The sequence below is a fragment of the Aphidius gifuensis genome, linkage group LG5, assembly GCF_014905175.1.
Source record: "Aphidius gifuensis isolate YNYX2018 linkage group LG5, ASM1490517v1, whole genome shotgun sequence".
NCBI classification, from domain to species: domain Eukaryota; kingdom Metazoa; phylum Arthropoda; class Insecta; order Hymenoptera; family Braconidae; genus Aphidius; species Aphidius gifuensis.
The window spans coordinates 13155072-13179534 of NC_057792.1; the positions used below are offsets into that span (position 1 = coordinate 13155072).

The window sequence follows — 24463 nt, forward strand, 5'->3', positions numbered from 1 at the left end:
GGAAACCAAGAATAACATAACGTGGCTTTTCCAGTTGAGTTGCAGTTTTCACTGTCCATATATGATGGGTTGTTTGTGGCAGCAATGGATATTCATATAAATCCCAACTTCTAAATCCAATAGAAATTACAGGATCTTTTTGTTTATATTTTTGTTTGATAGCATTATATACTGTACAAGCCATTCATTTTTTGTAAGTTTTAAATCAAATTCTGGCATATCGCGTCTCATTATCGCGTACGATCGCATTAATATTTGAACGTGATCGTATCATAATCAGTTCATGTTTCGCATTGACAATCATTTTTTGATAATCTTCAGCAAAGCCGAAAATCATATTTAATGGAACGCATATATCAAAATATCCATCATCATTTATTGATTTCATACCATTTTGATTTATCCACCCTGCATTTTCATAATTCATTCTTGAACTTAATGACAAATAATTTTTCATTGTAGATGTTATACCGACATTCTTTGATTTATCAATCAAAACTCCATTTAATTCATAACGCATTTCATCAAACAGAAAACACATAGCATTATTCACTAACGTTAAAGATAAAATATTAGCAATTGGATCTTCTGCATTTGCAGCAGCATGTTGTTGCGTTAATTTTCCGCTCATATGTATATAGCTTTTTGATGGTAGAACAAACAAATCTTGATTCTGTATTGATATTCTTATTTCATCACTATTATCGAAACTGTTTGATTTAAATGATTGATGAGCATGTAGCTCATAGTTGGATATTTCATTGTTAAATTGAACTGGTGCGTTTATATTGAAAATATTTTCATCACTCATTTTGATGTGTGAAACAATTAAGACAAGTTATATTTATCCAATTAAAGCTCCAAAATTTTTTTTTACTTTGAGACCTAGACTCTGCAGGTAATTTATATTCTGAGCTGTCAACTTCTTGACTGCTCGATTCAGACTGACTGAAGGTGTCCATGATGTGCTGCTTTTATACGATGACCCACGTTTTATTGCGCGTAAATTGAAGCAAATTCCCATTCCTATGATTTTATATGTAACGTAATGATTATTATTTCACCACGAAAACTCACTAATTTACAGTTTTGATCAACATATTTTAGTTGTAAATTATCAATGGTTTTAACAGTAATTGGTAAATAGATTGGATTAGCTGTTACTTCAATTATTTTATAACCAGGTGGTACAGCAAGAAAAAAGTTATATATTGTATGAACTTTTTGTTGATTCACGTAAGCTCCTGTTGTAATGTTGCACTCGATTCTCAATGTATTCACTTTTAAAATATTAATCGGGTAATTTGATTCATATTCTATATTAGCTCTCAATAGTCTCGGTGTAAATCCTAGTAAACGTGCTGGTGATTTTGGTTTCACAAAATCAATATCTCTTTCACTTGTAATATATGAATGTAAAGTATTTTTATTATATGTAATTTTGATTCGATATTTTTCTAAGTAAGCAGCTAAATCATCTATTCCATAACTTCCAGTTGGTATTCAAATTTTATCATAACTGTCAAAATATGAAATTATATTATTTTCATGATCGATATTTAGTAATGAATTAAATGATACAAATAAAATTAGTGCTAATGAATAATTTTTTTCACTTGATAAATGTATTGGTGAAAAGTAATCAGTTTCTAAGACTGAAGATATACCGGTGAGAGTTAAAGTAAATGTATCGTTCATTCTTAAGGTCGATAAATAACTAATTGGAAATTTTCTTTTCCTCTGCTATTATAGTTTTCCAGTGAGAAATGCGAGACATAAATGTCCCAAATTATACGTATTCCAATCTTGATAATGTTTATGATTATAATTGATGCTACCAACATTAAGATAACTAACATTAAGATCTTTCAGTGGTTGTAAGTTGCCAAAACTATCAAAGTATATTGCTGAATTTTTATTGAGTTTTTTATATGCTACTCAATGTGTTCCAGGATTCCTTTTATCATCTTAATCAATGATTCCACACTCTTGTTTCCATGATCCATCTTTTGTCATATCATTTCGCATAAAAACTCCACGAAAATTAGTAATTTTTGATTGTTCAGCAAATTTTAATAAATCACAGTCAGTTAAAGCTCTTTGTGGTGGCATCAGTTGAAGTTTTTTGGAGTCAGATAAAGTCCTATACCGCTTTCATGTGGTGTTAAATAAAGTCCTTTTCCGATGGCAATCGATTCTATCATTTTATTATGTCGCTTATTTTCATCTACTTAAGCATAGAGACACGCAAAAAAAAAAAAAATTGACAACAAATAACAACAATCAATATTCAATAACAAATAATATTTATTAAATTAGTTTAACAAAAATTTTAATTAAATAAAATTCATAATATTTAATATTTTAAATTGTCATTGTTATTATTATCAACATCATCAACAACAACATGTATTGATAATGAAATGAAATACAAATAGACTCAATGACGGCCGTTGAACATTTTATAAGTTTATTAATAACAGTAGCAAGTGCAAAAAAATTAGCAGCTTTACTTGTTGCTTGTTTTATATTCTATCATGGACTTATACATCTAATATATGGTAAATATAAATTAATCAATTGAATAATTAAATAACAGCAATTAATATTCAATAGATATGATTTTTTTTATACAAGAATTACTGAAAATAATAATAATAATCCTTAAGAAATTGGAGGAGATGAGGAGTAAGGAGAAGAAGAAGAAGAGGGACAACAAGAAAACAATAATTTACAAATATTACAAAATAATAATAATAAAAATAATAATGATGGTGATTTAATAATGTCAATTAATTTAAATAATTTATTACATATTTATTTTGAAAAAGTATTTGTTACTAAACCATGGAAAGCTCTTTTTGTAACAACTGATGATGATATTAGTGAATGGTGATCACGATGGACAGTTGATAGATACAGTGTTCCATATATGGAGAAAAATAATTTGTAAATTTTGCATTTTTTTTTGCGATTGAGGAATCCGACACAATTTATTTAAAAATTTACATTTTCTTTGGTAAGATTTACATTTTTAAAAACAAAACTGAAAAAACATTTTTTTTTGTAAATTTTACATTTTTATTGGGTGAAATTTAACGATAAAAATGTTAAAAATTGATTTTTTTTTTTTTTACTTAAAATGAATTTGAAATATATCTTTAAAAAATGCGAATATTAGAAATAAATGCGGTGAAAAAAACAAAAAAAATAAACATTAACGATTTTAGATATTTTTTTGGTAAAATCTGCAGCTTTTAATTGTAATTCAGAAAAAAAAAAAAGACACAAAAATAAAATGCAAATTTTACATCTAAAAACTGTAAAGTATATTGAAAAAATAAGTTTATAGAAATTAACAAATTTGAGAGGTAGATTTTACATTTTTTTATTGTAAAAAATTGAGGTTGTCTCATTTCTCGGAAGCCTGGTAAGAAACATGTGTGCGTGAGAAAGTCATTCATCTTTTCTTTAACTACTGATTTTCCTTGGATATTTTATTTATTTAATAAACAAAATACATATTATTTTATTATTAATGAATAAAAATGTCCAAGGAAAAGCAGTAGCTAAGGAAAAGATTCCATGAAACAATTCTTCGGCAACCTCAATTCCTTAGCTACATCTTTTCCTTAGCTACTGCTTTCCCTTGGACATTTGTATTTTTAAAAAATAAATTTACATGTATTTTATTTATAAAAAAAATTACAAAGGTCCAAGGAAAAGCAGTAGCTAAGGAATGAAGGTTGCCGAAAAATTATGTTTCATGGAAATAATTCCTTAGTCACATTAATTCCTTAGCTACATCTTTTCCTTAGCTACTGCTTTCCCTTGGACATTTGTATTTTTAAAAAATAAATTTACATGTATTTTATTTATAAAAAAAATTACAAAGGTCCAAGGAAAAGGAAATGAAGGTTGCCGAAGAATTATGTTTCATGGAAATAATTCCTTAGTCACATTAATTCCTTAGCTACATCTTTTCCTTAGCTACTGCTTTTCCTTGAACATTTGTATTTTTAAAAAATAAATTTACATGTATTCTATTTATAAAAAAAATTAAAAAGGTCCAAGGAAAAGCAGTAGCTAAGGAAAAGATGTAGCTAAGAAATTGATGTGACTAAGGAATTATTTCAACAAATTGACTTAACACGACTTTTTAATATTTGTAATGTGCAAATTTTTATTTTTGTTTTAATTCTTTAATGTTACTAATTCATCAATAAAAAGTTTTATTTTCGTCGTTATTGGAGGTCATTCTTAATATGGACAAAAATTTTCCACTTCAACATAAACACGCGATAGCTTAGGGGATAAGGCGCTTGCTTTTAAAAGATAGGATAAATAGGTTTAGGTAGAGTCGTTGGTTCAAATCCCGGTCAGGACACGTATCAAACAAAAAAAAAAAAAAAAACAATTTCAGTCTCTCCATTTACAAACAAAAAATTTACATTTTGCATTTTTTTTTTACTAAGCATGTCATTTATTAAAAAAAAATGTTAATTTTACATTTTTTTATGCAAACTGTATCTCTGCGATGAAAACAATTTTTAATTGTAATTTTTACATTTTTTTTTGCAGAATCCCTTATTTACTAAAAAAAAATGTAACTTTTACATTTTTTTTCAATAAGCCTGATGTTTAGTGAAAAAAAATGTAAATTTTACATTTTAATAATGTGAATTCCGGCTTTGATCTGATTACATATTTTTTTTGTAGTTTTTACACATTTTATGTTACGGATTCCCCAATCACAAAAAAAAAATGTAATTTTTACATTTTTTTTTGTTAAGTTTACAAATTATTTTTCTCCGTGTATGGTGTTACATTTGGTGCTGGACTTTTGATACTTCAACGGATTGATCATATACCTGGAAGTATATTGGCACCGTTTTTTGCTATTATTTCACTAGCAGCTTATACAATATTCACATGTGTCTACTGCTGAATGTGAAGAGATACATAATTCTTATATTGTTTTTGTACCGGTAATTAATTTAATTTTTATGCCAAGTTAATTGACAAAGCTAATTTTTAATTTATTTATTTTAGATTATCGGATATACATTGTTGTAGTGAGAAATTCAACACTTGCATTGAGAGGTATATATGTACTCAGTTTTACTTGCTGGTCTTGGTCGAATAAGTCTAGAGACAATCTATTGTCAGTCAAGGACATGTTTGCCAACAGTTGATAAATGGTATATTATCATATGTAACGGACACCCTAGGAAAATAATTTAAATATAATTAATTTTTTTTTGTTAAAAAATCATCATACAAAATCATAAGGAAAAAATATAAATGAAAACGTATATGTAATATTAAGAAAAAACAAAAAATGCCTAAAATGGACACCACTAAAGAAATAACAAAATATATTTAAAATTATATATTATAATATTATTGATAAAAAAGTAAAATGTCTGATAACAGCTGACAGTTTTTTGTTCAATTTTTTCATATTTTAAGTTTTCACACACACACACACACACGTGCGCGCGCGCGCGTCCATCGATGAAGCTATAAAAAAATTTTTATGTTTTTCATTTTTTTTAAATATTGGGATTGATGATGACTACACACACAAACTCTATTTTTTTTCTGTTTTGGTTTTGAACTGAATCCAGACTGGTCTACATACATAGACGCCATTGTATGCCGTATGCGGCTGAAGATTGAAAAAATAAATAATATACCGGTTATACATAATATTAACCGGTCTTTGTGCTTTTATTTTATCAATAAATTATAATTTTGCGTAAATATTAATTGACAATTAAGTTTATTGAATAATAATAATGTCTACATTCACACAATCTCAATCACAAGAATTAGAAAATTTCGAAGCTGATATTATGAATGTAATATCAAATAATGTGTAAGTACAAATTGTTTATATTACTCAATTATTATAAATTAAAATTTTTTATAATTACATAAATTTTTTGCTTCTAATTATTGGTTTTATCTATTATCATCTAATTTTTTTTTTTTTGTTTTTTCCATTATTTATTTATAATTATGTTTTTATTATTTCATTTTCTAGTCCTGGATGGAATGATTTAATTGATACTGTTATGATATACACACATGGTGCAATGTCAAGTTCAGTAACTACAACTAAACAATTTGCACCATTCAAGCCATATCTTAGATATATAGAAAAACACATTGAACAACTACAATAATTTCAAAATAACATTAACCAGTTTTTTTTTTTTAATTTACACTTGACATTTATTTTTATCAATATATATTTAAAAAAATTAACGTCTACTTTGCTCGTGATTTTTTTTGTTCATTCTTCATTCTTTTTTTTTTATATATGTAAAGTAAAAGTAAATGGCAATTTAATTTTTTGTGGTTTATCCAAACTGATAGATAATCAGTTAATTAGTTTTAACTTTTTTTTACCTAAAATTAAGAGATTGTAATTTTTAAAAATGAAAACAAACATTTATACATTTAATAATAATAAAAAAAAAAAAAATTAAAACAACAGAAACTAAATATATTTTCTATAAAAAAAAAAAAAAAAAATTTGAATGATCAAGTTTAAATGAAAGCAATTGTGTGTTGGTTATAAAGAAAACCAGAAAAACAATAAAAAAAAATATAGTCAGGTCCCCCAAGGTGCACCCTAAGTGTTCCGTAGGATTTTTTTTTTTTTTTTTGTTGTTTGATTTGTTTTTCCATTTTGTTGTAAAATAAATGACTATTTTTTTTGTTTTGTTTTATTTTCTAATGTTGTTTATTTCTGTTGTTTAATAAAAAAAAAAGTAAACGACTGAAAAATTTCAAAAAAATAACGTAAAGTCTACAGATGAAGCGTCATCGATTGAAACATTGCCGGAATCGATCCGTCAATATTTGAAATTGGGCCCTGTCGAAAAATGGGGATATTAAATCTAATAAGGCCCAAAAATTGAAAATAAATACGATGATTGCTTTTGGGAAAAGAAAACGTAAATTTCATTTTATATCAACTAATTCGGTTCGGCGATTCAAAAAATATCTTGCAAAAACAAATTCTGACACTACATTTTGTTTAATAAAAAAAAAAATAAACGACCAAAATATTAAAAAAAAATAACGTAAAGTCTACAGATAAAGCGTCATCGATTGAAACATTGCCGGAATCGATCTGTCAATATTTGAAATTGGGCCCTATCGAAAAATGGAAATATTAAATCTAATAAGGCCCAAAAATTGAAAATAAATATGATAATTGCTTTTGGGAAAAAAAAAAAAACATGAATTTCATTTAACATCAACTAATTCGGTTCGGCGGTTCAAAAAATATCTTGCAAAAACAAATTCTGACACTACATTTTGTTTAATAAAAAAAAAAATAAACGACCAAAAAACTTCTAAAAAATATCGTAGAGTCTACAGATGAAGCGTCGTCGATTGAATCATCGCCGGATCCGATCCGTCAATATTTGAAATTGGGCCCTGTAGAAAAATGGCACTATCACAACTGATAAGAGCGAAAAATCGAAAATAAATACGATGATTGCTTTTGGGGAAAAAAAAAACATAAATTTCATTTAACATCAACTAATTCGGTTCGGCGGTTCAAAAAATATCTTGCAAAAACAAATTCTGACACTACATTTTGATTAATAAAAAAAAAAATAAACGACCAAAAAACTTCTAAAAAATATCGTAGAGTCTACAGTGTAACCGATTTTCTGACCTGCGCAGCGAGAACTATCGGCCAAGGTTAGCAACGATATTTGATTTCATAAAATTGATTTAAATTTAATTTAGATATTGTCCAAACAAAAGTTGTCGCAAGAGTGAAGCTCCTTAATAATTAAATATAATAATTCCCATAAAAAATTATAAATTAAGAAGGGATGATCTTAGGTGGAAACATCTTTGACCAATCAAAATTGATGGTTCTCATGATAGTCAGCATTTAATATTTTACTTAAAGAATTATTTGTAACGTCAACGGATGTAAAATACACACTCCTCCCCGTGAGAGAAGTTTCTTCGACCCGAAACTGACAGAACCAACTATTCTTCTACTGACCTATGGACATTTCTAGCTTGCCCAACGATTCAATAGTTCGAATACCTTTGCTGGTGGCATTTTACGAACTTCGTTATCGTTGCGAAATCTTCTGCGAGCATCATCACGATGGTTGAGCAAATCATCGAATCGTGGATCGAGATCCTCTGAGAGCTCGTCATCTCCAGGTAGCGGAGCTGACTCAATAACCCGAAGGCTTGGAGCAGCTCTGCTTACTGATGAAGCACGACTGCCATCTTTTCTTGGCCTTCCTCGTGGACGAGGTTCCAAGTGTACAAGGCGAGTCTCCATAGTCTTGAGACTTTCAGTGAGATCATTTACGGTAACAACGAGAGCCTTCAACAAGGTGTTAGAGATATCACCACGAGAACAAGAGGGACCTTCCTGTTCGTCGCCTTCTAGAGGTTTCGAATCAGAGGTTTCTTCAGGGAATCTTTCTACAGACGTAGCCATTCTTTAAGAGATCCTTACTAGTCAAAGAGAGCCAAGATTGTGACTTACTTGAGCTCGCGACTGGACTTATATACCCGTATATCCTACTCTGAGCCAAGTGACGCACAAGACTTCTGCGCAAACTGAGTGGAAGTGGTAAAACTTCCGCGCCAAGTCTTACTTGCGGCGAGAACCAGAACTATTAGAGGTTCATTACAAGAGAACCATCAAGCTATACGACGAGAACTAAAATCAAAACAATCGAAATATCGAACGAGAACCAACATCTAAGTTTTCGATACATCGAGATACCAAACGAGAACCATTCTCAACCTCTAACCTGAGGGAGTAGAAGATAGCCAGAGAACCATTCATTCAGCTAATGAATGCTATTATTTCGAGACATAACGAGATCCATGTCAGGGAACCAAGACGATAATGTCTTTTCAAAAGAGAGATCCAACACCTAAGGTAGCCAAGACAATAATGTCTTTCAAGAAGAGATCCAAGTCGTACGGTAGCCAAGACGATAATGAGCTGCTCTGCTTGAGACAGCTCCTTATATAGGCTGTCATCCCTTCCATCGAGAACTGATAACTGCCGTCTGCGCAACTCCCAGCCCTTCTCGACCAATGAGGAGTGCCGGCCAATCACAAAAGAGAACCCAGACATCATCTGATGGCGTCAGCCAATCAGAAAATTCGCCGACAACTTATCCATTCTTCTAGGTTTTCGCACCTAGCGACATCTATTGGAATTTTCGTGAACCACTTTTGGCGGGAAAGTTTGAAAATTTTTTTAAATTTAAATTTTCGTTTTCGGTAACCATCTTGTTTTAATGTATCCGTCGGTAACTACGGTATCCAGTCACCAGTTTTATAAACAACGTAACCACTCACTATGATTTTTAAGCAGCCTCAGTAGGTAACCCCTATTTCATAATCCTTTCACGGCAGGCCCCACGTTGGGAGCCATTTTGTAACCGATTTTCTGACCTGCGCGGCGAGAACTATCGGCCAAGGTTAGCAACGAGGATTTCTCACCATCCTCCTCAAAATCACCGGGGGGAGCATGTTGGTTATCTCGGGAGCCAACAACCGTGGGAGTCACGAGAACTAATTCGGAAGCCTAACTCAGTCTTAGAAATGGTAGAGGGGTGTGGTCCACCTGATTGGATTATGAAATACGTAACCAAACCTGAGGGAACTATCGTGAACCAAGCATAGTGTATTACATACGCCTATATTACATTGCGACTATACTATAGCAACATATTGACGTCACAAGTATCATAAGTGTAGGAGCAAATATTCTACATGTGAGATATGTATTTTGTATAGGGAACCATACAGCGATCCATCCGTGACCAGGTCTTACACATACGTTGCCATTGCAATAATAATATATCTCAATATTATTATTATTATTTACAGCGATCCATTCGTGAACTCACACATACACATTTATGTGTAATGATGGTCTAACCATCACATACATATTATGTAGCGAGAATATAATAATTGTTATTATTATAATGAGAGAACCATATAGCGTGATCATTAGTATTAGTCTGTCATTGGAAATTCAAGCAGAGTTTCACCAGGACTTAACGTCTGATACCTAGAGAACCTTTACGAGAGATCCAAACGATGTCGAGAGAACCAGTAGTGAACCAAGAGAGCCAGTCAAGAGAAGAGAAGTGATCAGTTCGAGAGCCAGACAAGTTGTGTCGTCTAACGATAGCGTTCTGTGCTAAGCTACTGTGAGTCCTCTGAATCCCCACTCGCGCGCTCTCCCACCTATCGTCCCGGACATTAACGCCAGACAAGTTGTGTCGTCTAACGACGACGTTCAGTGCTTAGCTGCTGTGAGCTCTCACCCCACTCGGTAGCACTCTCCTACCTATCGCCCCCGGACATGCGCAGCACGCTTTCCTAGCCCGCAGTACGATAGGTTTACGATCGGGCTTCGTACGCAGCCTTCGGTGACTTCATCTCTTCGATGGAGGAGTGGGGCATTCGCCGCGATAAGGTTTGGTGTATCAAGACATCTTATAAACATCGAATAGGCGCCCCATTGATGTCATATATAATAGTCTTGACCCTACACAGAGCCTTGCACTAGTGATCCTTTATTTATTAATAGCCAACTCCCATTAGTTATTAATACGTAAACGTTAACAAATAAATAATCCATATCTATTTGGGTGATTATTTATTTCGAGAACCCACGAAATAATAAATTTCGTTACAACAGATAAAGCGTCATCGATTGAATCATTGCCGGATCCGATCCGTCAATATTTGAAATTGGGCCCTGTAGAAAAATGGCACTATCACAACTGATAAGGGCCAAAAATTGGAAATAAATACGATGATTGCTTTTGGGAAAAAAAAAAAACATAAATTTCATTTAACATCAACTAATTCGGTTCGGCGGTTCAAAAAATATCTTGCAAAAACAAATTCTGACACTACATTTTGATTAATAAAAAAAAAAATAAACGACCGAAAAATTTAAAAAAAATATCGGAGAGTCTACAGATGAAGCGTCGTCGATTGAATCATTGCCGGATCCGATCCGTCAATATTTGAAATTGGGCCCTGTAGAAAAAGGGCACTATCACAACTGATAAGGGCCAAAAATTGAAAATAAATACGATGATTGCTTTTGGGAAAAAAAATGGAACCTAATGGGCTTCATAGAAGCCGATTCGATTCACAACTTTTATTTTTATCGCGAAATAACAAAAAGTCACACGAAAAGTGAAAACATAAGTGTCCTACGGAACACTAAAAAAGCCATGGCCAGTTAAAAAGAGGGAGGAAAACTTTGTGTATCAGTACGTGTATAAGTGAAAACAAATCGAGTCTCAACACGACAATTGAGAGTACAAAAAAAAAAAAAAAACAAAGAAAACAAAAATATCTTTGATAATTTTTTAATATATCTATCTATCTATTATATGAATATTCATGAATTAAATTTATTGATGTTTATATTGAAGCTAGTTTTATTATAGATTTGATTATAATCTGATTTTAGTTATGACGATAAATATCGGTTGTGTATTAACGCCGGGTATTATGTCCTCAAAAGATAATATAACACATGTTCATTATATATGCGTTGATCATAGAAATGTGCTTTTAGTGGTGGTGATAATAATAATAATCATCATCATCATGACGAATCATTATAATAAAACAATATTATATATATTATTATCAATATGACACGTTGTATAAAGTAGACAAAATAATTATTCATCATTTTAAAAAAAAAAAATATTATCTATTAATATACTTGAGTGGATAACATTCAATTTTTCAATAAATATTTATATGTATTTTATGACTGCATTAAAAAGCTTATATTAATTAAATTCGAGCGATGAGTTTTCTATTTTATATATCAATATTTATTATTCCAAATGAATAAATAATATTTATCTCTTATTGATGAAATTTATCATATTTTAGTATTTATTATTACCATTTTTTTTTTTTTTTTTTTTAAATATTAAAAATTGTTGGATAAAAATAAATTGTAAATCTTGGTGTTACGTACTAGGCTAATTAATTTATATTTTCTATGAAATAACAAAAAAAAAGAAGAATGTTTAACTAGAAAAATAATATTATAATAATTTGAAAATAATACAAATCAATGAGCCTGATATTTAACTTATTTTTATAAAATCCTCTTATTTTGTTATTCCCTACAGGGTAACGGGTTAGGAGGGAATGTGTATGATTGTAGATGTACTTTGATGTAAGATCAATCCGAAACAATTGTTGAGAGCGTGTCAATCTGGATGGTCGCCTGTTAATGTTTGTAGTCTCGAGTAATCCAAACGGTGAAATAAATTCGAAGCACAGAAAACAACACCCCGGAGAAATGTCACAGTCTATAATTTTATAATATTAGGAACAGTCAATTTATAAACGAAAAATAATAATTTAAGCACAAAGATTATTTAATTTAAATTCACTTTAACATTTTATTTATTAGAAACGAAAAACTTCAATTGATTTTATTATTTATTTAATTATATTTGATTTCATAAAATTGATTTAAATTTAATTTAGATATTGTCCAAACAAAAGTTGTCGCAAGAGTGAAGCTCCTTAATAATTAAAAATAATAATTCCCATAAAAAATTATAAATTAAGAAGGGATGATCTTAGGTGGAAACATCTTTGACCAATCAAAATTGATGGTTCTCATGATAGTCAGCATTTAATATTTTACTTAAAGAATTATTTGTAACGTCAACGGATGTAAAATATCGAGTAGCTAAGGTGACTTTGAACTACGGTTTGCAAAAATAATTTAAAATAAAAAACATAATATTGTGAGAAAAAAAGGTAAAATGTTGATTTTGCTAAAATAATCAAAAAATAAAAAGGAAAAATTTTAACTGCTTACTCGGTATTTTATATGCCCTTGAATTTACTAAATATTTTATTCATTTATTTATTTATTTATAATATTGATAGCAAGACGTAACAATTCCCCCCCAAAAAAGGTCGTTGTCTGTCTGAAAAACGACAGCAGCGAATAAAAAAAAGAAAAATTTATCTATTATTGTTACAATTTGTTCACTTATTGACTCCTAAAAATATTACCCTCTTTATTCGATGAAGTATAAATTAATAACTTTTGTCTTATAATTGGTGTTAAACTATGGTGAATATTTTTTGATGTTGCATACGCTTTTTTATCACGTCTTGTTATTAGTCCTGTTATTTCTTCTGGAAATAAAATCCATACACATTTTATTCTGTTCTCATTTTTCGAATCTCTATGTATTTCATTTTGCCAATAACTCCATTCGCTAAACCATCTAATATATTAATATTTGTTGTAACTCGATAATTGAGTCCAACTACAAATACTGCCGTTTTTGGTAAACCTCTTGTTTTATGAATTGGTTTTTGACTAATCATTGTCATAAAGTTCTCCAGTTCAATACCATTTTTAGATCCAACATAGGTATCTATAGCAAATGCAGTAAATTTTTCTGTCGACTCTTCTATCAATTTTTGATTATGTTGGATAACCAATGCATTCGTCGGATGAAGATGTATAGTGCCTCTAGGCGGACATCCATTGAGATTTATTTGATAATTTATTTGATCTTTTTCTTTCGGCAATATTCTGATAACTTTTGCTATTTTGGTTAGTATATTTGAAAAATCCAAATTTTTTTGTCTCATGATTGTTGTAAGTTCGTGAATTTCAAATAAATTCCATAAAAATTTTCCTACTATACAGTCAATCAAGTTCGTTGGATTTTTGTAAATAGCAATTTCACGGACTGGTGGTAATTGATATAAATCCCCAAATAATAATACATTTATATTCCCAAACGGGAGTTGATTATTTTTTATTTGTTGTAGTCAAATTAATCCACTTAAGCGTGTAATATCCAACCAGAGATATTTCGTCAATGATTAGCCATTCTAAACATCGAAATAACTGATGTTTTTTATTTAATGTTAATCCTGTTAATTCTACATACTCTTTTGGAATGTTTAACAGTAATCCAAATGCATTATGAAGTGTTATGCCACCGATATTATGAGCAGCTTTTCCTGTAAAACTTGTCAATAAAATTTTTTTATCTGCTTCACAATCATCATAATGAGAGTAATGTTTTAAAATAATCTGCGTTATACATTTAATCAGAAATGATTTTCCACAGCCAGCTGCTCCTGTGATGAATACGGTCAACGGTTCATTATCCTCAGAATGATTTAATTGCCACATAACTTTTTGCAATAGAACCGTTTGTTCACGATTTGCTGTTCTCAAAGTTTCTAAATATTCGTTGTCATTTAATAAAATTTTACAACGAATATCGTTCATCATTTCAAATTCTTCATCTTTTATTTCATGACCTTGTAGTGTGAATTCATCATCTTCTTGTTCTTGATTACAATTTACAATGTTATTATTGTTGTTAACGAATTCTTTCTCTTCATTTTCTTGTATGATTTTATGTTCTTTTACTATTTCTTCATATTTTTCTTCAAAATTGTTGACTGTGTATTTTTCTTTAATTGTGTTTATAATTGATTCATTAACTAAAAAAATATTTTTACATTCATCCGTTTTGGGTTCCGTTCCATACCATGGAAAATATAATAAAACCTGTTCTCTGTAGAAGTTGATAGGATCGTTAGCAAGTTTATATTTTACAAATCTTATGATACGTGGTTTGTTTCGTTTTTTTTTTTCTCCACTCATATATGCAGCGTACTCTATCAACGACGATGATTTCCATTTTTCCATATCTCTATTCGCATATTTTTCAATTATATTTTTTTCAAATACGTTGGTGTTTTTTTCATCCAATTTTAACAATTCTTCTTTATGTTTCAACAATCTAGTTCTTTCATGATTTGGGAATGTTGGAATAAATATTTCACTTTCAGTAGTTACACTCATTGATAGTCCCAAAAGAGACCAAGCAGCTTCTTGAGTACTTACTTCTGTACCTTTTAAAAATGCTCCACTTATTTTTTTCATGACATCTTTAGGAAAATATTCCACATTCTTATTTACTTCTTCACATATTGATCGAAGTAATTGCGACATACCACGATTACTTTTATTCATATAATCAACACAGTATGCTGCACATGCATAATCATCTGAAATAAACTGAATGTCCATATTTGCTGTTAGCATATTTAATATTTTCTCGTTGTAATTATTGATTAAAATTTCGTTTGGAGTACGTTTTAAAAACACTTTCGTTTGTTTTAAAGTACTACGAACTGCTCTTTCATATCGAGGATAATTCATTTTCGTGTTCATTAACATTTCTTCGAAAGTTATTTTTTCGTGATTTTTACATAAACATTCTAAGTAACTTGTAATTTTGTGTACATCATTTTCAAACGATTTTTTATTTGTACTTGTTGGATATGGATTAAGTATTTTTGTTTCAGGCATCGGAAAAAATGGTATACCAAAGCGACAAATTTCATTTCCGTATTTATTTGTTCTTCGACAAGTGAAAGTATGATGGTGTTTTTGGTTGTTTACTTGATTATGATTCTCAGAGCATGATATCAATTCGTCAATGAATGCTGTTACTTTGTTTTTATTCTGCGATGAATAAGAGGGTGCATCTTTCAACCATATCAACATATGTACGTGTGGTGATCCTCGGTGTTGGAATTCGATTCTATAATAATAATGATCAATTTTATATTTACTGAACGGTCCTTCATCATAATCAGAAGTTTTGAAAATACATTGTATTTTATGTTCAAAATAACTGGCACAAATTACAGGATCATTCTGTACCAATTTTGTTTTTTGCATGTATGTCATGTTCATAAATTCATCATTAGTTAATTCTTTTCCATATGTAGCTTTATGTAGTATTTTTATCAATTCATTCCAATGTATTTCTTCGGCAGCAGACATAGTTAAAAATATTGTTGGTTTTCCAAATTGTCTAATCATTGCATTTACTTTTCTTTTTTGATTTTGCCAATAAACTGGTCCGTGAGGTAAGTGTTTTAAATAAGCTAAATCTTTATTGATATAGTCTTCAATAGTTTTAGGATTCAATGCATCCTGAGCTGATAAATTTGTTGATTTTTTCAAATGAAACATGATATTAATTGATTGCAACATTTTTTCACGTTGGACTTTTGCCCAAACATATAACAGGTGATCGTTTGATACACCGCGTCCATCAAATCTACGAATTTCAGAATTCGCTATTTTATATGTACTTGGTTGTTTTTTAGTACTAAATACACGTTTTTGTCCGTAATATATTTGAGGAAAGCTTAATTCTTCAGCATCGTCATCAAATATTGAACTTTTTGGCGTACGATTTTCTCCAGGAGCGATTGCATATGAACAATCAGGATTAAATATAACAGTTGAGGATTTATCTATCGGTATATCAGTTGTTTCCTCAAAATCATTATCATTCACATCGACATTTATGTCATTTTCAATTTTCCATTCGCGTGATATTTCAATTTTATGATGAATAAATAAATTTTGAGTTTGTAGAAACGTTAGCCAGGCTTTTAATTTACCAGTATTCACGTAATCGCTTAAATACGATGACTTAAACGCTAGCCTTTTTTTCAAATGTATATTGATTGTGCAATCATTATCCATATTTCTCGGTAAACTATAAACTGTTTGATCGACATCAATGGGTACATTGATGATATTTCCTTTCAGTCCGAATTGGCCATCTGCTCCTAGTTTACGAATTTGTAAGAATGGTAATCGTGTAGAAATTAATCGTCCCTCTACTCTATTTAAAAGTGGTAAATCAGGTTTAATTGGATAATAAAAACCATTGACTCTCGCTAATTCAGGAATTTTACCTCGCAGTAAACTCTTATTACAAGTGTAACATATTGTGTATTCATTTTGAATGTTTTCAAAGCATTGTTGAACTAATTCATGTATTTCACTAATTTTTTTTACACCATTTGAATACCACATTCGATCACAACATTGACAACGAAAGCACATTCCATCTTCAATCTTTAATTGAAACTCTTTAAATATTTCTTCCCATGATTTTTCAGAATTGACCTTTTTTTTTCTTTAGCATAATTATTTTTATTAGAATTATTTTTCTTTTTTTTACAAACAGGGTCATAATGGTATTGATTTTTCATAGAAATAGCTTTTATTTTTCGTTTACGATTTTTGTAAATTTCATCATTATTTAAACGGTCAGTTTTCCGGAGATCTTTCTTTTGCTTTTGTAATTTTCGATAATTTTCATCTTTTTCATAACGATTTTTTTTTGGTAGTTCTTGAGTCTTCCTTTTTTTTAATTTTAGATTTGGATCATTCATCAGGCGTTTTTTTATTCTAGAAGTATTGGAGATGTATGTTTTCTTTCTGAAATCTAAATCATTTTAAAGAAGTTTTTTCTTTGAAACATATTTAGCTTTATTTTTATGGATTTTGTAATTTGCATCTTCTAATAACCGTATTTTTTTGCGCTTATTTTTGTTTTCTTCTTTACGACGTTTTGCATCCTCGGATTGTGCTGGCATGTTATTAATTCTACTTAATTTATCCAATTCTAGTAATTGATTTGTGAGTAACCTGTAAAGAATTAAATTATTCAGTAAATCTATCTACATTTCAATAAATATTTACCATTTAATATTACTACAGAAAATTTAGTTTAAATTTATAACGTTGAAAATTTGCTATTTAGTTGTCGCAAATTATGTTGACTTCTCTGATATCAATTTGACATTTTATAAATAAAAAAAAATTGAAGATTTTTGTTATCGTGTTTTTCTTTATATTCAGTGATTTTCCCTTTAAAATTTCTCATATTTATTGTATTTTTCTTTATATTCAGTGGTTTTTCTCGATATTTTCATATATTTTTCTGTATTTTCCTTTATATTTACTAATATTTTCCCATTTTTATGGTATTTTCTTTTATATTCAGTGATTTTTCTTTATATTTACCAAATTTATCGTATTTAGATTAATTAAGGGACTTAGAATATTTTCGGGGGGGGGGGTTCTACCATGGTTAGGGGAGGGGGTCCAGATGAAAAGCGAAAACAATAGGAAATTAAAATTCCCTAATAAAAATTACACTTTCTTTAAAAGACCCACGTGCGCTAATTAGTTTATTTATATAACAAATTTTTATTGACGGAAAAAACCGCGAACACAACTTTTAAATAGGCCCATAATTAAAATGATAATATAAACTCTTAAATGAAATTTTAAAATTAACAATTATTCCTTTATTTAGGTTGTAAAAATTATAAACAAAAAAAAATGAAAACTACACTTTCTCTGAATGACCCACGCGCGCTAAACAGTTTATTTATTTAACAAATTTTTATTGACGAAAAAAACCGCAGATACAACTTCTAATTAGGCACATAATTTAAATAATATCAACTATTAAATGAAATTTCAAAATTAACAGTTATCTCTTTATTTAGGTTGTTAAAATTATAAACAGAAAAAAATAAAAATTACACTTTTTTTGAATGACCTGCGCGCGCTACACTTTGATTATTTATTAATTTTTTTTTAAACAACAAAAACAGTGAACACAACTTCTCATCATGCCTATAATTCAAACAATAAAATGGACTACTAATTGAAATTTCAAAATTAACAATTATTTCTCTATTTACGTCGTCAAAATTATAAAAAAAAAAAATTAGACTTCCTCGAAACTATTTTTAAGCAACTAAACAAATCGCCGGACAACTCAGAATCACGTATGAAATTAAGTAAATTAAATAAATTGTATAATTAAATCCCTAAATCAAAAAATATCTTTTTTATTTAGTGCTAAACGACCACAGGAATTATTTATCGATAATTGAAAGGTGAGACACTATCTTATGAATTTTTTTTTTTTTTTTTCAAAATTGAATCATTAACTCCATAATTAATTAAGTTTAAAAAATTTCACTTTTTTTTTCTATAATTTTTTTTTTATTAAGTTTTAAAAATTGCATGTTTTCTGGTTTTATTATTTAGAAATAAATCATCGAAAAAAAATGTGTTTCGTCAAAAACTTGATGTTTCATTTTTACGAATTCTTCTATTTAATTTAAGTTTTTTTTTTTTTTTTTTGCATATATATATATTATCTATTAATAAAATAACAACAACATTAATTAGGCCCACAATTCGAACAAAAATATAAACTATTTGATAGAATTTTAAAATTTTTATTTATCCCTTTTTTTATCTTGTAAAAATTATAAACAAAGAAAATTACACTTTCTTTGAATGACCCACGCGCGCTATATACTTGTTTTTTTTTAATAATCTATTATTAACAAAAAAAAACAGCGGACACAACTGGTAATTATGCTAAAAAATAATTCGGTTCAAACTTTTTATTTATCATAAATCATAATTTATTAATCTCATATATTTTTTTTTATATTCTAGTACATCTAAGCATCAAGCACTGCAATTTATATATCTGATTTATTATTTCTCTAACTATATTCTAACTATCTCAACTTTTTGGGTTTTTTTTTCATTTTATTGCCTTTTTTCTCTAACATCAATTTTTTTGGTTGCAAGTTTCAACATTGATAAATATGCCAATGTTTTGCAACCTTCACCCGGTGGATTGTTACTAATTTTTATTTTTTCCCCTACGTCTTCAACTTGTTGGATGGTGAACAATCTTTTTTACTATTTGTACACAGTCTTTTAAGTTTTTCATTTGCTGTGCTTGCACTTTCTGAAAACAATATTCTTTTGATTTTATTTCTTGCATTTTCCATATCTTCTTCATAACACATAACTGCTACAATTGTTTACTTGCAGATTTTGTTTAGGAATGTCTTGTGGCTAATGAACTTATCCCAATTGATAAGTTTGCTTTTATTCAATATTGTCCCCTGCATATATTTTCGGACCCCAACTATGAGATTTGCTGTTATTTTCCAACCCAGAGAATCTAAGTGAATCAAGCATTTCCCTGGAACATTGACTACCAATAAAGTCCAATGGCATTTGTCAAGGTCTACTGGTATTAACCACACGTCGTACCTTTCCAGATGAACTTTCTTGGCAAATTTGTAATATCCATCACTTGCATTGTTTTCATTACTATACAAAATATTTACACAAAAAGTGGTGTCAAATGAGATGAACATTTTTATTCGTAAGTACTTTTTGAATTAATTATATTTACATATAATACGGTATTGAAAACGATGGTACATGAATTCTTTTATCACGGTAATTTTTTTAGCATGCATTATTCCTTATTTGTTATCAGTTAAAAAGATTTGAAAAATCGTAATTTGTGAATTCAAAAATCAAAATGATAAATAATTTTTTTTTTTTTTTAATCAAAACGAACGTTGAGAAACTTACGGCAGACCCACTCCAGTGAGGGCCTCAGCTTATTGTTATGGCATTGTACACTTTTTAATTTTTCAATTTGAGGCAATGAAAATTGTTTTGTTTAATCTTACACATAAATTTTTTTTCTATTATATATTTTGTGATAAATTTATGAAGGGCGAGGGGGGGGGGTAGAAGCTCAACACTATATTCTTTTGTACTATTTTTATTTTTTTCTCAAAATCAATTCAAAGTTGCTTGATTGTTTTATAAACACATGTGACTTTATAAGATGTGTCAAAAAAATTTTTTTATGAATAATTTTTTCACGATTGGTATACCCAATGTTTTTTTTGTGTTTCCATACTTCTTGAACTTCATCCCAAGCTAGCTTGCTTGCAAAATATCAAGTTAAATCCAATTTAAAAATCGGTGACTGACGTAAAAACATTCAATTTTTTCAAGCAGACGGTCACTTCTTCTCTGAAGAAGTGCTTGATTCATGATATTTAGTTTTGAACTAGATTTTAAGGTATACTGTTTTTAAGTGCACGTTTCCATCCAAATAGATTTCAAATTCATAATAAATTTTGAAGATTACCCTACGTCAGCAGCCATCTCAAATACAAAAAATCAAGGCAAATTTAATTCAGAAATCGGCAACTGACCCCAAAAACTTATGACGTTTTCAACATGGTCACTTCTTTTCTGAAGAAGTGCTTGATTCATATGATTTAGTTTTAAACTTCATTTCAAGATTGACTGTTTTTCAGTGTACGCTTGCATTCAAATATATTTTAATTATAGCTTACGTGAATCTTTGGCTAAATTAATTCTCTATAAATTGACATATATATATGTGGTAACATACTTTCCGTAGATATTCTTCCCATAGCTTTTTATTCATTCAAATTTCATTTATATAAGTAAATAAACAGCTATGGGAGAAATGTCTATAAAATGATGTGGCCACATGTTAATTTATGGCGAATTAATTTAACCGAAGATATTATCACGTAGGCTATAAATAAAATATAGTTGAATGCAAACGTACCTTGAAGAACAGTAAATTTTGAAATGTAGTTTAAAACTGTATCCTGTGAATCTAGCACTTCTTCAAAAAAGAAGTGACCGTCTGGTTAAAAACATTAAATGTTTTCGCGTCAGTCGCCGATTTCTGAATTGAATTTGATTTCATTCTTTCCCTGGTGAAAATATTTCTCCGAATTTTTCCGTGATTACTCAGAATTTCTCCGTGGTTACTCCGAATTTCTCCCAAATTGACCCATGCGGAGAAATGAGTGGAAAAATTTCCTCCTCGTCGTCGATTTCGGAAGAATTTTTCTGCGGTAAAATTATTTTTTCCACATGTTTCTCCCCGTGTATTTTTTTCACGGAGAAATATTTCCGAAGGTTCCCTTACCCAAGTGGATTCGGAGAAACGACGGAAAAATTTCTCCTCATTGTTGATTATAGAAAAAATTCGTCAGCAGTAAAATTATTTTTTCACACGGGTGGAGAAATGGCGGACAAATCTCTTCACCCTTTCTTTAACTTTCTTCACCATTTATTCAATTTTTTTCTAACTTTTTCAATTTTTAATTTTTCCAAAAAAAAAATGACTAATTATTATTTGTTACATAAGTCAAAGCATAATGATGTTTATTTTTTTCGAAAAAAATGAAAATTCGAAGACACTTTTTTCCAAAAAAGTTGATATACCGAGGTACTTGGTCTACAAAACTCCCGTAATCGTTTCATCGAATTGATAAACGTGGGGAAATAAGTGGAAAAATTTCTCCTCGTCGCTGATTTAGGAAAAATTTCTTTGTGGTAAAACTTTTTTTTACACGTTTTTCCGCGTATTGTCATCGTGTAAAAATATTTCCGAACGTTTCTCCACCCAAGTCGATTCGGAGAAAATTCGGAAATAAAATTTGATATTTTTCTGCACATGGGTCAATTTGGGAGAAATTCGGATTAATCGCAGAGAAATTCCGAGTAAATGCCGAGAAATTCGGAGTAATCGCGGAGAAATTTAGGAGAAATCGCGGAGAAATATTTTCACCAGGGTTGTATTCGAGATGGCTGCTGACGAAGATTATTCTTTAAAATTTATCAAGAATTAGAAATATATTTGGATGCAAACGTACCCTGAAAAACGGTATATCTTGAAATCTAGTTCAAACTTGAATCTTATAAATCAAGCACTTCTTTATAGAAGAAGTGACCGTATGGTTTGAAACGTTGAATGTTTTTACGTCAGTCACCGATTTCTAAACTTAATTTTTTGTATTCAAGATGGCTGCTGACGTAGGGTATTCTATGAATTCTATTGACAATTCAAAATATGTTTTTATACGTGTGCATACGATCAGTATTTTTTAAAATACAGTTGCACTAATAATCAAATAAATCAAGCACTTCTTCAGAGAAGAAGTGACCGTCTGGATGGTAATGTTGAATGTTTTTATGTCAGTCACCGATTTCCGAATTGAATTTGATGGGGGGGGGGGGGGTAGAAGCTCAACACTATATTCTTTTGTACTATTTTTATTTTTTTCTCAAAATCAATTCAAAGTTGCTTGATTTTTTTATAAACACATGTGACTTTATAAGATGTGTCAAAAAAATTTTTTTATGAATAATTTTTTCACGATTGGTATACCCAATGTTTTTTTTGTGTTTCCATACTTCTTGAACTTCATCCCAAGCTAGCTTGCTTTGGTTTTCTGTTGATGGTAATTAATCGATGTGGGCATACAAACGTATTTCGTCTGGTTTTTGTTTTTTTTTTTCTTTTTAGCTTTTTTTTATTTTCTTGTTGTCAAGCTGTTCCAAATGTCAAGTCCTTCATTTCAAGCCTACTGTAAACAATGTCCTGCATTTTTCACATAAATCGAGGGACTGAGATGTTTTTTTGTTTTTCATATATTTGATTTTTTACTCTGCTGAACCAGCTTTCGACAGCAGCATTAGATTTCCGGCGCAATCCATACTCTTCTATGATGACTGAGGACCAGATCGGAAAGAAAGGTAAAATATATTCTAATAAGTATTCTACAAACTCTCGAAGGTAGTACTTATTAATTTTTCTTTTTCATCTTTTTCTTCTTTTTCTTCTCCGTCTTTATTTTTTTTGGTTTACAATTTTTACAACGTTGTACGTTTAGAATTTAAATCGAAAGAACACTTCTCTCAAGGAACATCAGCATATTGCTTAATTTTACATGATAAAATAATTGAATATAGACCAATGAGTGGAATAGTATATAAAGTAACATAAATTAATTGTAACTCATGATTTTAATTAAATAAAAAACAATTTAAAATAATTTGATTTTAGTGTATTCATTTATTTAATTTTTTTAATTTATTTATTTACATTTTCGCATCATCATTGAAATCATGTAGATTATATGTACTTTCATCTAATATTACGTCTTGATTATTTTCACCATCGAGAACGATGGTTAGTGTTCCTTTCTTGACAGCAATTCCTAACTCTTCAAATTCTTTATCATCTTGATTGAAATGTGTAGCAAATCTTTCTGGTAGATATGCATAGATTTTATTGTCGATCCCAACTGTTAGCGCTGGACCATACTTTGATGTTGGAAATCTCGCTACTTCAGTAATTATATAAAATACTTTCCTCTTCAAATCTTTCAATGATTTGCATTGGTTAGCTTTTTGAAGTTTTTTGGCTTTCGCAAAACCCATTTTTAATATCTGTAAATGGAGAAGTTATTTTTTAGTTAACAAAATAATCGAAAAACATCGATAATATCAATAAGCTAATATAAAGTTATAAATATATGATAAAACTTACTTGTTGGTTTCTAAGACTGGGCGCACTACAGCTGATGGACTAAACGAAGAGTGATATTTAGTCTCTATGCACGAGAATATATACTAAATCTCGAGTCCCCCACCAACGAAAAAGTTCCCTTTCCTCTCTTTACTAAAAGTTTTTAAGAGTGGGGGGAACGCTGTGAATGGTTAACATTTTGTGGAAGGAGGAAAATCAGGTTATGCCTATCTCCACTATGATTTTTTTTAAGAGTGGGGGAACGTTGTGATTGGTTGATATTTTGTGGAGGAGCACCAGGTGATGCTTTT

At 29.6% G+C, this 24463-nt stretch overlaps 1 protein-coding gene across 1 annotated transcript; it reads right to left on the reverse strand.

The window, feature by feature from the left end:
* Positions 1-13861: 13861 nt before the first annotated feature.
* On the reverse strand, positions 13862-24064 carry LOC122856418. The gene is made up of 4 exons (XM_044158087.1): positions 23727-24064; positions 17458-17590; positions 14587-17065; positions 13862-14526 (listed from the first exon to the last, which is right to left on the reverse strand). Exons 1-4 carry the CDS (start codon positions 24062-24064, stop codon positions 13862-13864), a joined length of 3615 nt encoding a protein of 1204 aa, XP_044014022.1.
* Between the last annotated feature and the right edge of the window lie 399 nt (positions 24065-24463).